This window comes from Eretmochelys imbricata, chromosome 1 (genome assembly GCF_965152235.1).
Source record: "Eretmochelys imbricata isolate rEreImb1 chromosome 1, rEreImb1.hap1, whole genome shotgun sequence".
NCBI lineage: Eukaryota > Metazoa > Chordata > Testudines > Cheloniidae > Eretmochelys > Eretmochelys imbricata.
In genome coordinates, this window is record NC_135572.1 from 12,738,322 (window position 1) to 12,754,775 (window position 16,454).

Sequence of the window (16,454 nt, forward strand, 5' to 3'; positions counted from 1 at the left end):
GTAATAAAACACAAACAAATCATGGTCTTCTAAATACAACTGCATGGGACTTAGCTGGTCATCTCTTTGGGGCAGGACCATCTTTTTGTTCTACTGTGATAATATAATTGATAAATAAATCATAATGGAGCTATGTTTTGTGTTGGCCCATCCCGTAACTAGGGGAATCGGAAACATACATGCAGTGTCGGTCTGAGCCTGGACAAGACCGTCTTCATGGTGAACAAAGCCTCTGGCTGAGTCTGCCAACAAGTATAGCAACTAGTACTGCTCACAGCCTACTGGCGAAACATCCATGGATGTCAAGGGCGCAGGATGAGGGCCTCAACATACTGGGCGTGTTGGTTGCACTGTAATCCACAGGTGAAATCCTGGCCATAGGCGCCGACTCTGTGAGTGCTCTGGGGCTGCAGCACCCACAGGGAAAAATTGGTAGGTGCTCTGCACCCACCACCAGCCAAGCTCCCCAGCCCCAGCTCAACTCCGCTTCCTCCCCTGAGCGCACCGCGTACCCACTTCTCCCCCTAGCTCCCAGCACTTCCCCAAATCCCTGTCCTGGCCCCGCCTCTTCCCCGAGCGCACCGCATTTCCCCTCCTCCCCCCTCACTCCCAGCGCTTGCCGCTGCAAAACAGCTGTTTCGCAGCGGGAAGTGCTGGGAGGGAGGGGGGAGGAGGGGAAACGCGGCGCGCTTGGGGAAGGGGCAGGGCCAGGACGGGGATTTGGGGAAGGAGTCCAATAGGGGCAGGGAGGGAGCGGAGTTGGGGCAGGGACTTTGGGGAAGGGGTTGGAATGGGGGGGCGGGGCAGGGCGGGGGAGGGGGCGGGGCAGGGGTGGAGTTGCGGTGGGCCAGGAGGGGGGGAGATCGAGCACCCACCGGCGCTGGGAAAAGTTGGCGCCTATGATCCTGGCCCCACTGAAGTCAATAGGAATTTTGCTGTTGATTTCAATGGGGCCAGGATTTCACCCCATATAGATGTTTAAGGCCAGAAGGGACCATTAAGATCACCTTGTCTGACCTCATAATGAACGGCACTCTGAGTTACCTGTCTCCTCCACCCACCCCCACACCCCCCATAACACACACACACACACGTTATCCTCCACAGTATTGCTGTTTTAATCATGGCATGCAGTCTCTCTGATACATGGTTCTGGAAAGGCTCAGCCGTGGATTAAGAAACCTGATCCTTCTCCCACTAAAATCAATGGCAATGTTCCCATTGATTTCAACAGGAACAGGAGCAGGCCCTGAGAGCCGGGAATGAAAGGCAGCGCTGTTACCTGTCCTGTCTGGATCCTGGTTGTTTTGTAAAATTAAGTATTCTAGTTGCTCTTTCTCCGTCACCAGCTGGCCTTGCAACCCTGCCCCAGCTTGCAGCGGCTGCTCATGCTTCTGTCCAAATCTAGGCGGAAAGCTGTATGACTCTGCCTTGGTGCCCATCTTTGCCGATGGTGGGTGGAGGGAGAACTGGGAATTCTCCATTTGATGCAGGTAAGGGACCTCTGCAATCCCATTCTTGTCCAGATTTAACTGCTTCAGGCTGATCAGAAGAGGAAGTGACCGTGAAGCCTAATGAAAGGTACCATTGCACAATATGGAACAAAGCCCTGTTACTAGCACCCGGAGTGGGAAACCGTGCCTGAACCTCTGTGGACGCTGTACTTCTCCATAACAACGCAAGAGGAAGATTTCGGAGAGAGCTGCTTCTCCCTCAGATCTTCCTCTATGCAGCAATACGCTAAGGTAACAATCACAGGCCTGCTCGAGTAAGGTGCTGAGGGTCCTTCCCTCCCATGAAAGCCGATGGGAGTACTCAGCTCACAGGAAAGACTCAGCGTCTTGCAGGATTGGGCTCTGTAGCCTGAGTGACCCCAGGTTTGCTCAGCTATCTGGGCTCTAACAGACAGGAAGTCTGGCAGTTGGTTAAAGCAGGAGGTGCTGATCCTGGGGTTTGGGTAAGTGGGATCCTGCTGTAAGAACAGAACGACACTTTGTACCTCCACAGCAGCTAAAAATCATTGATGAATTTAACCTGTGTGGAAGGTAAGCATGGTTATCCCCAGCTGACAGATGGGGAAGCTGAGGCCCAGAGAGATTAACTGACTGGTTCAGGGTCACAAAGGAAATTTATTGAAGAAACAGAAACAAAATCAAGGGCTCCTGATACCTAGTCCCATATCCCCACCCAGTCTGTCCGTCCTCCTCTCTTCAGAACTTCACAGACAATGAAATTCTACTCCAGGAAGTCTACACTGAGGAAGAACAATAACATATAGAGCCTCTCTTTGAATTCAGACCAAACCACCACCTCCAGGCCACTTACAGTTCCAAAATGCTTGCAAAAAATACAATCTAGTGATTAATGTCAGCACTAGAAGTCAGAGGAGAACATAAGAATGGCATACGGGATCAGACCAAAGGTCTGTCTAGCCCAGTATCTTCCCACAGTGGCTATATTCTAGTCCCAATTCTGCCACTGACTGCCTGAGTGATCTTGCATGAGACACTTCACCGCTTTGTGACTCAGTTTCCCTTCCTGTAAAATGGGGATAACAACACTTAGCCAACTCACAGGGTGCTGTGGTGTCTGACTCGTGAATGTTTACAAAGGGCTTTCAGATCATTTAGTGTGATAGAAGTGCAGGGTATTATTATAAAATGCTCTCCTGCCAGTTCCCCGTGGCTTGTTCACACACTCCTCACGAGAGCTGGGAGAGTTTTCAGGTTGATGGCAATTCCGAAAAATTGAAAAAAATTATTTCAGGTTGAACCAAAAACATTTTTTCAAATTTGAAGCAAATAAAAAAGGGAGAAAAACTGCTTCAGGTCTAACCGAACGTTTCATTTCAAACCCTTCAAAACCAAACCTTTCAATCTTGACCGTGGTTTAAGGGTTTTGCTTTTTTTAAAAAAAATAAAACTAAAGGAAAGTTGGAAACAAAGTCATTTTGAAGCAAAAAATCAAAATGTTTTGTCTCTAAAATATCAAAGCAAAACATATCCCTTTTTTTTTTTTTTTTTTTGGATTTTACTTTGTTTGGTTACTTACAATTGAAATAATTTGGCAAAACGGACACAAATTTGTGCCCCAAATCTGCTTTTTTCATCGAAAAAAAGTTTCAGTTGAAAAATTTCACTCGGCTCTCCTCCGCCCGCCTCCAAGCTTTCCCTGCTGCTCTGCTGCATGCCCCCTACAAGACTCCTCCCTCTTCAAAAACCTTCTCAAATCCTTTTGTTCTATAACACACAGCATGTGTAAAGACCACACCACTGTGTTCATGATTCTATTGCAGCAGGTGGCTCCCTCCTGGCGAGAGCTTGGGGCCTGATTCTCCACCTACTGATCTCCTCGACTCAGATGCCTCTAAAATGCAGCGCAAACCACCAGTGGGCTGTATGAATAGCTAATACTGATAATAAATCAAAGGGACTTTTCCCACTGGCTTCCGTAACTCAGCTGGACTGAAATAACCTACTGGGTCTACCTGAGCCTTGGGACATAAGCAAAAGCATTTGGCATGATTCCGAATTACTTCCCACCCATTTATTTTAGGGCAGCCAGAGGGTCATTGTCACTTTGCTGCTGTTTTCATTTGACCAACAGTTCCCAAGATGGAACAAAGTGGAAAGGAAAATACCCTAAATGAGTTAAAAGACTCATTTATTTTTAAGTTTCAATGTGTTGCTAAGGGCAGCGAGCAGAGACGGGCCGTGTGCCAAGAGAAGTCAGAAACATCTGCAGCAGGATGGTTTCTTTACCTGCGGAGATTAGCCAGGCTTACAAAGATGCTCGGGTGAGAAAGATCATTGTCATCCAGCAACAAGACTTCTAGAGATGGAAACCTTAAACGTGGGCTGTCACTGCAAGTACAAAAGGGATCTCATTAATAAATCAAACAGGTGGAGAGAAGTCAAAAAACACATTTTTGGCTGCTGTGCAAGAAACAGATCTTCACTGGTTCAACCAGAGACATAAGCCTTGGACTTTACATGTTACCTTTTTAAAATACAGGCTCCATTAAGACTTCATTTGTAAATGGTTTATAAAGGGTTAATAACTTATTAATAGCTGTTTAAGTATGTTATGGGCAAGATTAGATGGTTCTAAGAATGTTACTGACATTTAGATGCATGAAGCATGTTTCTGGCATGGGTTAGATATGTTATAGGTAGTTCTAAGCATGTTACTGGCACGATTTAGAGGCGTTAGGTATATTTCTGGCATGGTTTAGCGATGTTAAAGATGGTTCTAAGCATAGTATTGCAACAGTCCTTAAGAAGCAGATCCTGCTCCTATAGAAGACAATGGGAGTTTTGACATTGGCATCAAAGGAGCAGGACTGGGCCTAAGGGCCATACTCAGTCAAATTCCCATAGTCAAGATCACTGACTTCAATGGGAGTGCTGTCTGAGCAAGGACTGAAGGCCTGATCCTGGGAGGAGCTGATCACCCTGCCTCCCATGACGCCTCTGAGGTCAATGGGAGTTGGTGGTGCTTAGTACCCCTAACAATTAGGCCTTCAGGTCTGGGCTCAGTAAGGGTCTGAAACCCTTATGGGAGGGAGTCACCCTCACCAGGAGAGCAGTCCCACTGATTTCAATGGCATTGTTCATGTGAGTGAGGTCTACCCCCAGGAGCAAAGGCCTATGGGGGATCGGAATCTTTAAATTATTATGGTCAGTTACATGAAGTTCTCCCTGTGTGTTTGCTCTTTAAATCCAACCCTTCATTTTTACGTATTTATTCTTTGCTTTTCCTTGTTCTGGACAGTGACGCTGACTACCTCTCCACCGAACAGGTACAGCATGCGCTGCAGCAACGCAAGCTTCCCTCTCACCACCCACTAATGTGCCTCACCCCCGACCTCAGGACCCCCTCCAGGGGCAAGAGCGGGGTCAGCAGGACGGATTGATTTCAACCACTGGTTTCAATCACAGTTTAAATTAGCAAGCAGAAACCCTGGATTTAAACAACTGATTTCCAAGAGTACGTTTAGATATTTTCCCAAGGAAAAGTTCATTCTCATTGGTTGTGATAACCATTCAAACATGTTAATTTGATTACTTACAGCTAAATAGAACCTTTGCAATACATATTGTACTTTTCTTTTGCTAACAAGAAGGATACACTACGATTGTACATATCTCTTTAAGCAATCCTACAGCTCAGTGTAACATTTATTGACGTTGGAATGTCTCCATTTTTTTGTCAGCAGTATTGCCAACCCCAAACATTCAAAAATAATGAGTCAGCCCCCCCACCCCAACCCCACCCCCCATCACAAGATTATCTTAAAAATCAAGAGATTTTAAAAATAAAGTACAGGTTGGGTTCTGGGTTTTAAGCTTTCACTTGGGTCACATTTTCATTCTCTGCAACCAGGGGGGCTAGCAACTTCTTATTTTTTCAGATGAAAGCTGAGATCCTCATATAATCACCTCTCTCCAAGAGCCCAGAGCTTTAAGTGAGACATCATGAGAGTAGGCAAAAGTATGCTAGAAAATGGTGAATGATGTGTTTCTTATTTACTAGATAATTCACTTTTTACTTGTATCAAGCTTCGTCTGGATGAAAATTGAAACTCAATTTCAAATATGCACAAAAAACACATTTTTCAAGTTTCTACAAAATGGAATTTGGAAACTAAAAGTAACTAGGTAAAAGACTTTCTGCATACACACACACAGAGAAAGAGGAAAATACTGACATTTAGAAAAAAGAAGTAATCAACGATCATTCCTTTGTAAAGACTGAAAATGATCCTGATACTTAACTTAAAGAGGTATAGAATATTGTGCCATATTTATAATGCTTTACCTAAAAAGTTAAAGAAGTTTCCCCCCGACTGAGTATATCAAACAGCAGCCTTTAACTTTTTAGTCAAAGTTTATGAGGTGTGCTCAGTATATTTGTTACATTTATTTCATAGAATCATAGAATATCAGGTTTGGAAGGAACCTCAGGAGGTCATCTAGTCCAACCCCCTGCTCAAAGAATGATTTACATGATATATGAATAGACTGAAGCAAGTTTAGGCCTTTATGTAGTTTATCATAAATTCAGATTTAATTGTAAACAGAAAATGTTAAATGTCTTAGCTTTTAAAAAGACAAAAATGATCACTTTATTTTTAAATCCAACTTAAATGAAAAGAATCTGATTTTTCCCTAATTTTTAAAAAATCATTGATTTTTATCCCCCGGTGAGTAAATAGTTATACAAAACCTTAAGGCTTTCTGCCTTCTAAGCACTATGCAAGCACTAACTAATAAATATTAGCCTTGGCCCTTTCATTCCAACTGTCAACAAGGGGGTTGTCATAGGGTGGCTGGCCCCTCTAAATGAAGCAGGTCCAGCTCCCCTATACCCAAACAGGAGCTCCCAGTTTGGCCTAGTAAGAGGGCAGGGCGAATCATCGGCTTATGGAAAATAGAGCTGATCTAACTTGATATCGTTTTCTGATGAGATGACAAGTTAGGTTGATAAAGCTAATGGTGCTGATGTAATATACTTAGACTTCTGTAAGGCGTTTGACTTGGTACCGCACGAAATTTTGATTTAAAAACTAGAACTATATAATTTTAACAAGGCACCACATTCAATGGATTACAAACTGGCTGATAGGTCTCAAAATGTGTTTGTAAACAGGCCCTTGTCATCGAGCGAGTGTGTGTCCAGTGGAGTCCCACACATATTGGTTCTAGACCCTATGCTATTTAATATTTTTATTGATGACCTGGAAGAAAACATAAAATCCTCACTGATAAAAATTTGCAGATGCCACAAAAATTCAGGGACTGGTAAATAATGAAGAGCAGGTCACTGATTCAGCACCATCTGATCGCTTCGTAAACTGGGCACAAGCAAACAACATGCATTTTAATATGGCTAAATGTAATGTATACAACCAGGAACAAAGAATGTAGGCTATGCTTACACAACAGGGGACTCTATCCTGGGAAGCAGAGACTCAAAAAAAGATTTGGGGGCGTGGTGGATAATCAGCTGAGCATGAGCTCCCCATGTGACATTGTGGCCAAAAGAGCTAATGTGATCCTGGGATGCATAAACAGGGGAATCTTGAGTAGGAGTAGAGAGGTTACTCTACCAGTATTTGGCACTAGTATGACTGCTGCTGGAATACTGTGTCCAGTTCTGGTGACCACAATTCAAGAAGGATGCTGATAGACTGGAGAGGGCTCAAAGAAGAGCCAGGAAAATGATTAGAAAACATGACATAGCAGTAGACTCAAAGAGCTCAATCTATTTAGATGAAGAAAGAGAAGGTTAAGGGGTGACTTGATTACCTACATGGAAAACAAATATTTACTAATGGGCTCTCCAATCTGGCAGAGAAAGGTATAACACGCTCCAATGGCTGGAAATTGAAGCTAGATAAATTAAGAGTGGAAATAAGATGTACATTTTTTAACAGGGAGGGTAATTAGAACGATTTACCAAGGGTCGTGGTGGATTCTCCATCACTGGCAATTTTTAGATGAAGACTGGATGTTTTTCTAAAAGCTTTGCTCTAGGAATTATTTTGGGGAAACTCTATGGCCTGTGTTATACAGGAGGTCAGACTAGATGATCCCAATGATCCCTTCTGACCTTGGAAGGCAGGAATAGAGAGGGAAAAGGCCCCTGAAGGAGGCTGTCGGAGGTTCTGGGCAGGCGGGCGAGTGAGTGAGTGGTTTGCTGGCTGACTTCCCCAAACTGGAGAAGGCTCAAGGCAGCAGCAGAGGGAGGTGCCTCCTGACTTCCAAGTTGGGGCCAAGGGCTAGATAGCGCTGAAGGCAGGGGAGTATCCACTGAAGGGGGGGCTTACCCACTGGTGTCTGCACATTGGAACCAGAGAGAACTGAGGGCCAGGGGAGCAGGCCCAGCTGACAGCCTTTCTGAGATGAGAGGTTAATGGAACTGGGGGAGTGATGAGTGGTTCCCTGGTGAGGATGAACCCATGCCAGAGGATGAACTCCCAGCAGAGAGGCTGGGGAAGGGCCTGCTGGGAAGAGCAGGGCTACACTTCATCTGGAAGGGTTGCAGTAACAGTCCAGGCAAAAGGACAGGTGAGGACCAAAGAAGAGCATGGATGTCGTGGAAGATGCCAGACTGTGGTATATGCTACATTGATGTCCCAGATGCTGTGTGAATTTAAGGACTGGGGACAATAAATGGTCCATGTTTGGGGAGTTTTCTTACAGATTGTTTGCACGATGTTTTGGTAACAACGGTCCCAAGGAGGGGTATTATTGAGCCTGTTGTAGAGTCTGAAGGGGCTCAAGGGGGTAAGTGGATGGTAATCACAGCATCAGAGTGCCCAGCCACAAGGGGGCACTCAGGAATGAGGGGGAATTGTTCACAGGGGCCAATTATTGCGAAGACTCCTCTGATCACTTCAAACTGGAATGACATCACCAATCCATTTCACACATAAGAACCCCTAGCTCTTACATAGCACTTTTCATCAGTACATCGCAAAGCACTATACAAAGGAGGTCAGTATCATCATCCCCATTTAACAGAGGGAAAAACTGAGGCACAGAAAGGGGATGTGACTTGTCCCAAGGTCACTCAGCAGCAGAGGTGGGAACAGAACCAAGGACTCCCAAGTCCCACTCCAGTGCTCTTTCCATAAGGCCACCATGCTTTCCTCTCACAGGCAATCAAATAGGTAACAACTTGGGGTAATTACCAACCTGGGCTGGATTCAAACCAGAAGACACACAGATGACAGGCTCCTCTTAAAAGGTGTGGAGGACCTTTGACTTCAATGGGAATTTAAGTGCTCAGAACTTCCCAGAAGACACCCAATAGTTTGGATGGTTGGGCCCCTTTAAGTTACAGAGGAACGGGCTGACACAGGAGGAGCTGTTGGAGTGCACAAATAAGATTCTGCAATACAAAGGTTCCCAGCTTGGCCCTCTTCTTCTGCTCTGGGATGGGAGGCAGCAGCTGGGCGTGCAGTGGTAGGGGAGACGGATGGGAGCAGGGCCTAGATTTCTAGGGGAGGCAGCTGTTAAAAAAAAAACCCAACACTTGGGTGTTGGGGTGGATGGGAGGTTCTTCTCCCACCTTGATCACGGGACAGGTGCTGTCATGGTCCCCATGGGGCTGAAGTCAACGGGACTGATCACATGCTTATAGCTAAGCACATGCTTAAGTGCTTTGCTGAACTGTATCCAGAGTCTTCAGCACCTTGTGTGCAAGCCTTTAGTAAGGGGGGCTCTGTCCTGCCCAATCACCCATGGGAGTAGGGTGACCAGATAGGAAGTGTGAAAAATCAGGACAGGGAAGTGAGGGTAAATCACCTATACTAAAAAAAGCCCTGAATATTGGGAATGTCCCCATAAAATTGGGACATCTGGTCACCATACATGGGAGGGGAAGGGGAATATTTGGTCTCATGGGCATCCGTTGCCAGTGAAGCTCCATTTCAGAGCTGACTGACAGAGAGAAGTCTGCAGCTCACACAGCTCTTCTTCAGCTAACTGATCGAGCTGGATTTTCCACGGTAAACCTGTGTGCTTTTGGAATCTAACCTGCTGGCCAACTCCGTATTTCCTGGGGGGCGGGAGAGTCACACTCACTCTTTCACTGATGGATTTTTTTCACCCAGAAAAAAAAAACAGGTTTCAGTTTTCCAGGTAAGAAGTGATTGCTGTCAAGACAAGCTCAATCCTTGGCCTGCCAGCCATGACAACAGCCATCCAACAGTCATGTTAACAACGTAACCTGCTACATGATCCTCACCTTACCTACAACAGCATGTCTTTTAAACAGCACAGTGCCGTGGTTACATTTCAGAAAGACTGATAATGCACAGTGAGAGTCCGTCTTTTTATTCAGCTCAAATGAATAATGCTTCACGATGCTCTCTCTTTCTGGACTTACTTCTCTGAGACTACCAGGTCAGAAGGAAGAGATCTAAGTCCATTGGCTGTTAGGTGAAGAACCTTAAGTTGAGACAAAACTCCCAATGTCCGAACATCCTCAGGAGACAAATTGTTATAAGAAAGATCCAGTATCTAGGGGAAATGTAAAAGAAATTCCCAATGTAGCAAAAAACAAACACATTGGCCTCTGCTGGAATTATTTATGGCTTCCTATATATATAGGATATTAATAAATAATAATAAGTAAGTAATATTCAGTGAGGCCCGATCCTATGAGATGATGGGGACACGCAACTTCCAGTGACTTCGGTGGGGGTGGAGGATGCTCAGCCTTTTGCAGGAAGAGCTCAGCATTGAGCCCTTGCTCAGATGCATCTGATACCTGTGACAACAGTTCAGGTGTGAGCAGGGAAACAGAAATTGTCAGGGAAGTGACTGAAAAAGGAAGATTTTGTGACAGAAGAGTTTTCAAGTCATCATTAGTGGAAATATTTTTATAATACCTTGCACTTCTGATGCACCTTCCACTGGAGCGTTTCAAAGCACTTTCAAAATGATTCTGAGTGTGTGCAGTGTAAGCCTAGCTTGGCTTGCAAATGGAAGAGGTCTCGGGGGATTGGGAAACTGAGGCACAAAGCGGTTCCTTGACTCACCCAAGGTCACACAGTATCCCTCTGGCAGGGGCGGGAATAAAACCTGGTCTCCTTGCTCCCAGTCCTGCACTCTAAAGACTACACTTTGCTCCTTCCTCTAATCACGAACATAACTGGTTTAAAAGAACAGCTCTAAAGAATGTAGGAACTGGCTTTAGTTAAAACACTGAAAAATTGTATCTAAAAATGACATTTTCCCATAAAAGTAGCAGAAAAATCTTTTCAATGTTCCTTATTCAGTGTCTGAATGAAAGATGCCCCAAAATAGCCAGCCTGGGAATTTAAAGCAATTCTGAAGGCATCACCATCTCATCCCACCAATTTCCAACATGGGTATCACATGAAATACTGAGTAACAACCAGCCTATAGTTACATTCACTCTTGTCACCAATGGAGTATGTGAATCACATCTGTGCCCAAGGTGAAAAGATAAAAATCTCCTTATTGAATTCCTCATTATATATTCTGCCCACATCTTCACCATTTTGCTCAGGTTTCCTTTACAATATCCACAATGAAATCTAAATACCCTGTTAAATAATGTTAATAACAAATATTCAATAATGTTACACCTGGTTATGACAACTCTAAATGTGGGTGGGTAGAGGATGAGTTTGGTTTCCACCTTCCCTCTGATCTTACTTCCAAGTGCAGAAAGTCTCCAGCGCTGATTTTAAGATTTCTTAGTCCATTCAAGGAAAGTTCTAGTTCCCTTAGCCCAGAAAACTTACGAAATGCTTCTAAATAGATAAAAAGAGAAAAAAGTCGTATGAGAAATTGAAAGAACAATTGACATCTTGCTGTGGAACCAGCCAAGGTGCCCAGCTGGCAGGAGAGAGTGGGACCATGTTTTTCTGGGAGAGAAAAACAAAGGAGATTTTATTTCTAATGATCATTTATATGGTTTTGTTTTTAAATTCTAGCCTTTAAAAAAAAAAGGGGGGGCTAACAGTGAGGGGCCCAGCTCTCACTGAAAGTCAATGGAAAATGGACAGCTAACTCCCTTATGCTGCCTTGAAAATCTCTCATAAGTGAATTTAGTGTTGGTGAAAAGCACTGGCCCCTAAAGCCTGAGAGATGGGCAGAACCCACACAGCAAGAGAAGGCCTGCCCCCTCAGGTGAGTGATGGGGCAGCACTTAGCACTTAACTGAATATGGGGGATAAAAACATGAACAAACAGGGATGGGGTGAAGAGGTACAACATGAGGGAACCACAAGGAACACCAAGCAGAGAATCCTGCTTGACAACCCTGGAGACCAAAGTCCCCTATTTATATAAACATCAGGTGCATCATGGGTAATGGCAGTGAAAGCTACTGTGGCCTCAAGCCTGCCCTAGAGGGACCGACCACCTCTATGAGCTCAGTCTCCATTGCCATTTATTCTCTGGTCTCAGTACCAATTCTAGTGATTGTTTAGTGGTGTGTATCCATGTCCATTAGGAACTGGACTGAGGCCATCAAAGTCACCATTGAAGGGCCAGTGAACACCCATCAGACAATAACAACTTTTAGTCATTACTAACCTGGGCGGCAGTCAAAGTGAAAGACTCTATATCCTATTACGTACCCCTTGGGCTATCCAGAGCTCCTTTTTGTAAAATGCTCAATGTTAATTTTCAGCACCGCTTCCCAGTCTTGAGCAAAACAAACTGAAACAAAACACTGGCCAACACGGAAGCTAACTGCTAGCCCCTTTAAACAATCAAGAGCGGGAGTTTGGGAACCCAAAACAATCTGTCCCACCAAGGATTAGGAGAGTCACTGGAGTGCAGAGGTGGGAGTTAACAATGTCCTTTTTTGTTAAGTAAAGAACTGAGTCTGCAATTTGATTTTATGGTGGGTCCTGGGAATTTGGAATGGCCTCCACATGGATCACAACTAGGACCCCAATCCTGCAATTAATAACACATGGAGTGTCACAGGCAGTCCTCCAGGTGCTATCAATGACCGGATTGGAGCCGAAAGTGTTCAGGAACATTGGTCCACTTCCAACAAAATAATGCCAGCCATTGCTTCTCTTCCGATCCCCTCTCCTACTGGCTGTGTCAGGAACAATTCTGCATATCCCTAAATATGCCTCCAAATGCAGCTCTCACCCCCTCGGTAATATTGACCATGTATAGACCTGTTTCAGCTGCAGTCTTCATCCATGCCTCAAGGTTGCTTCTTATCTTGATGGCTGCAACTCCCTTCCCCGTAGCATCTCCAACCCCTACATTCCAGAATGTACAGAATACTGCTTCTTCTCTTCCCATGTATATAAGAAAGCATGACATCATCCCATCCTCAGATCATTCCAGTGGCTCCCAATATATTTCAGGATCCGGTTCACAACTGCTGCCATCTTTGTTTTTAAAACCCTGCGTGAACTCCTATCATGCTGAGTGTTTAAACTCTTCTAGTGTGCTCCTTCACAGACCCCACCCATAAACTGACATCTTCGATCCCTCAGTGTTTTTGCCTGACCATCACTGTTTTCAGTTTCCCAGTTTTGTCTCATTTAAGGGTATGTCTACACTGCAGAGACTATGTCAGCATAGCTAGGTTGGCACTGCTATGCCAACATCGCCCCATAGCAGCCTATACCTACAGAAGGGTTGTTTCTTTTTTGTCAAGGCAGGAACACCACCTCCCCAAATTACATTAGCTATGTCAACGGAAGCACTCTTCCATCAACATAACCCGCAGTGTAGGAGCAGTTATGTCAGCGTTGCTACGCTGGGCAGGGGTGGGTTTTTTCACACCCCTGATTGAGGTAGCTATGCTAATATATCTTTCAAGTGTAGACCAAGCCTTAGTCTTCCTCTGCATGGCCAACCATCCATACTTCAATCCTTCCTGGCCTATCCTAGATATCTCCCCATAAAGATGACCCACCAGCTGGATTACATGCCCCAGTGTTCTCTTATGCTCATGCTATCGTAAAGCTAGTAAAGGTTAAACAGGTACAATGGAAGATGGTCAGCTTATGGATCAGACCCAAGGCCCATCCAGTCCAATAGCCTGTCTCGGACAGTGGCCAGTGCCAGATGGTTCAGAGGAAGGTGTAAGAGCCCTGTAGTAGGCAGATGTGGGGCAATCTGTTCCCCACATTAGGTCTCATCCTGATCTCCAAGAGCAGAGACACAAGCTTAAATCTTGTAGCATGATGTTTAATATCCCTTCAAAAATGTTGTAATTAATTATTACAACTCTGGAAATTCTTGATATTACTGACAAACACGTTTGAAAGAAAATATAAACCACACCTCAACTCAACACGATCTCTACAGTACATGATGGCCCAGTATAATTTGCTCTTTTTCAAAGATGTAAGTCAGTTTCACACGTTTCCTCCCCTCTGATCTGGGTGTATCCTTGAACCACTGAAGGAAACATTTAGCTTAACTTTTTTATTCTCGACTGAAATTAGTTTCTTTTATTTTCTCCAAAGTAATAACTGATCATACAGCACTAGGCTTGTGTTGGCTTGAAATACACCACTCTGCAAGTGGGTCTACAAATCTGTATAAAGACAAAGCGCGAACAAGCAGTGATCAGTTACTTACAAGTGGGAAAACACATCAGGATGATCTCACCACTGTCAAGTCCAGCACCAAACAATTCACAGCTTCAACTTCCCTTCGTTAGGCTGATATATATATAACTTTTTGTTATCTTTTCTCATACCTATTTATTAGTCTCTCCCTATCAATCCTCCACCCCTGCCAGTACAAGTTTTGTGCTAACTCAGACCAGTTTCTTCCAGTGCTGTAGTTGCTTGCATCTTCTGATTTTCCTCACAAACGTGATTACGTTGCATCTTTCTTACTTATGTGCAACACTGAACAAGATTACTCTGCAATTTCTGTTAAATCAGAGCAGGTGTCTGTCAGACCTGTGCTCCCAACACTTGGGACTAAGGAGACCTGGTTTCTATTCCTTGTTTCTGCCACTGGCCTGCTGGGAGGCCTTGAACAAGTCAATTCACCTGTTGGTGCCTCAGTTTCCCCATCTGTAAAATGGGAATAGCGATACTGGCCTCCTTCTTACAGCGCTTTGAGATCTTCTGAATGCTGGGGAGCAATTCTCCTGCCTAGAGGCGCCACATGTGCCTTCTTGTTTAAACCTATTTGTGAGATTCTAGCCATAATCTCAGAGATGTTTAGCTTCTCTGTATTATGCGCCTCTGTCTAAGAGATATATCTACATTTCAGCAATGTCCCTTCTTACCTAAAGTCAATAGGTTTTCTGTAGCATTGATATAAGCAACAGAATCAAACTGCTCAAAGTCATCTTCTTTAGCCTGAAAGAAGAGAAAGAAAAACAAGTGTTCGTACCCATTTTGAAATAGCTGGATCTTTTTTTCTCACAACTTCTAAGCTGTAGCACTTCTTAGTATTTGTTTCCTACTGTGCATTCTGAAAATGGACAGCAAGTGTCTGAGGGTCTGTCTTCACTGCAGAGTTACTAACTTGGGTGATCAATTGCTCCAGTCTCTTATGGCTCACCCAGGAACTCCACTTTAGCCCCTCACTGGGCCCCTCACCCCTCTAACCCCAGCATCAGCATCCCATCTTCACAAAAGGACTGGTGACCTTTTCACCTCTTCTTTCCCTTTCCCCTCTTGTCTTCTTGGGGTGGGCAGATGGCTTAGACTCCCTCCCCTGTTCAGAGGAGCCTGACACAGAAAATCTGCAAGTGGCGAGAGCCAATGGGACAGAGCGGGGAGCCAGTCCCAATCCCATGGACAGGAGCTGCTACTGCAGGGTGAGTGCAGGGCACACTCACTCTCCAACACAGTACGTGTACCCGCTGACTCTCCGAGGCCTCCCCTCCGCACTGGACTGGGATAGAGACAGGGACACCCCTGTACCCTGCCGTCCACACACATGGGAGTGTGGGACCTGACAGTTTTACTCAGCCACACACACCCCAAGAATATTTTCACCAGTCATCTATCCACAGGAGCCACCACTTCAGTATGCCCAGGGTACTTATTTAATATTTAGTATGGGAACATGTATATTACGTATCATGGGTAAGAAATATTTAATAAGCCAGATTTTTTTGCACTAAAGCTATTTATTGAGTCACAGCAGGCCATCAAGGTTTACAGATGGGTCCTGTCCCCAAAAATGTCGAGAACCACTGAGTTATACTACAAGTGCACAGTTGTCTGGCCTGGCTGCAGAGAGGAAGTAGGCGTCTGCATTTTCACATGTTGTTTGCCTGCAGCATGGACACTCACGAGCTAACACAGTGGATTTGAGGTGGTTCTGCACATTTATTTTAGAGAATATCTCCTACTTACCGAGACCAGATTTTTGTTGCTTATATCCACAGAGCATAGATCTGAAGGGATCTTCACACAGTGGAGCTTAATCTGGGAATACAAACCAAAGGGTTAGCCCTGCAGCCTAGCCAGGCAATTCCAGGTTCAGCCGTTGGGTATCGGGACACAGGAAGGCGCAGGACCAGGACCAGGACCAGGACTGCCAGGGGTTTGCTATCTGGATGATGCCTTGGGGCCACGTGCCCTGCTCTCAGAGGAGCTGCACCAACGTATGTGTAAGCAGTGTCAGGATGAGCTCCACCCTGACATCTGGTGGTGAGGTGTGGCAAGTTGTGGAAAAGAACTTCAGGGGCTGATCTCATTTGCATAGGCACACCCACCCAGCCTAGAATGAGGCCATAGCTGCCCAAATGGTCACTTTGGCTGCTGTGGGATCCCCAGTGTTTCTGTTATTGGGGCAGGAAGAATAAATTGTTATTACCCTGATTATGGGAACTGTGCTTGGAACTGTACTTGGCCTTTTGTTATGATGGAGGGACTCACCATCAACTAAGTAGCACTTGCTAGGCAAGGGTCATGGGTTCCAAAACTCTGTGAATTGAGAGGGGTTGGGGACAAGTAG

At 45.0% G+C, this 16,454-nt stretch overlaps 1 protein-coding gene across 1 annotated transcript in view; it reads right to left on the reverse strand.

The window, feature by feature from the left end:
- The window catches only part of XRRA1 (X-ray radiation resistance associated 1), a 53,043-nt gene that overhangs the window by 14,529 nt on the left and 22,060 nt on the right, over positions 1 to 16,454 (reverse strand). The window contains exons 4-9 of the mRNA XM_077835688.1: positions 15,851 to 15,922; positions 14,770 to 14,842; positions 11,196 to 11,293; positions 9,898 to 10,031; positions 3,762 to 3,863; positions 1,283 to 1,542 (exon numbers count right to left, since the gene is read on the reverse strand). Of these exons, the coding sequence (XP_077691814.1) occupies positions 1,283 to 1,542; positions 3,762 to 3,863; positions 9,898 to 10,031; positions 11,196 to 11,293; positions 14,770 to 14,842; positions 15,851 to 15,922 (739 nt within the window). The remainder of the gene's footprint in view (positions 1 to 1,282; positions 1,543 to 3,761; positions 3,864 to 9,897; positions 10,032 to 11,195; positions 11,294 to 14,769; positions 14,843 to 15,850; positions 15,923 to 16,454) is intronic.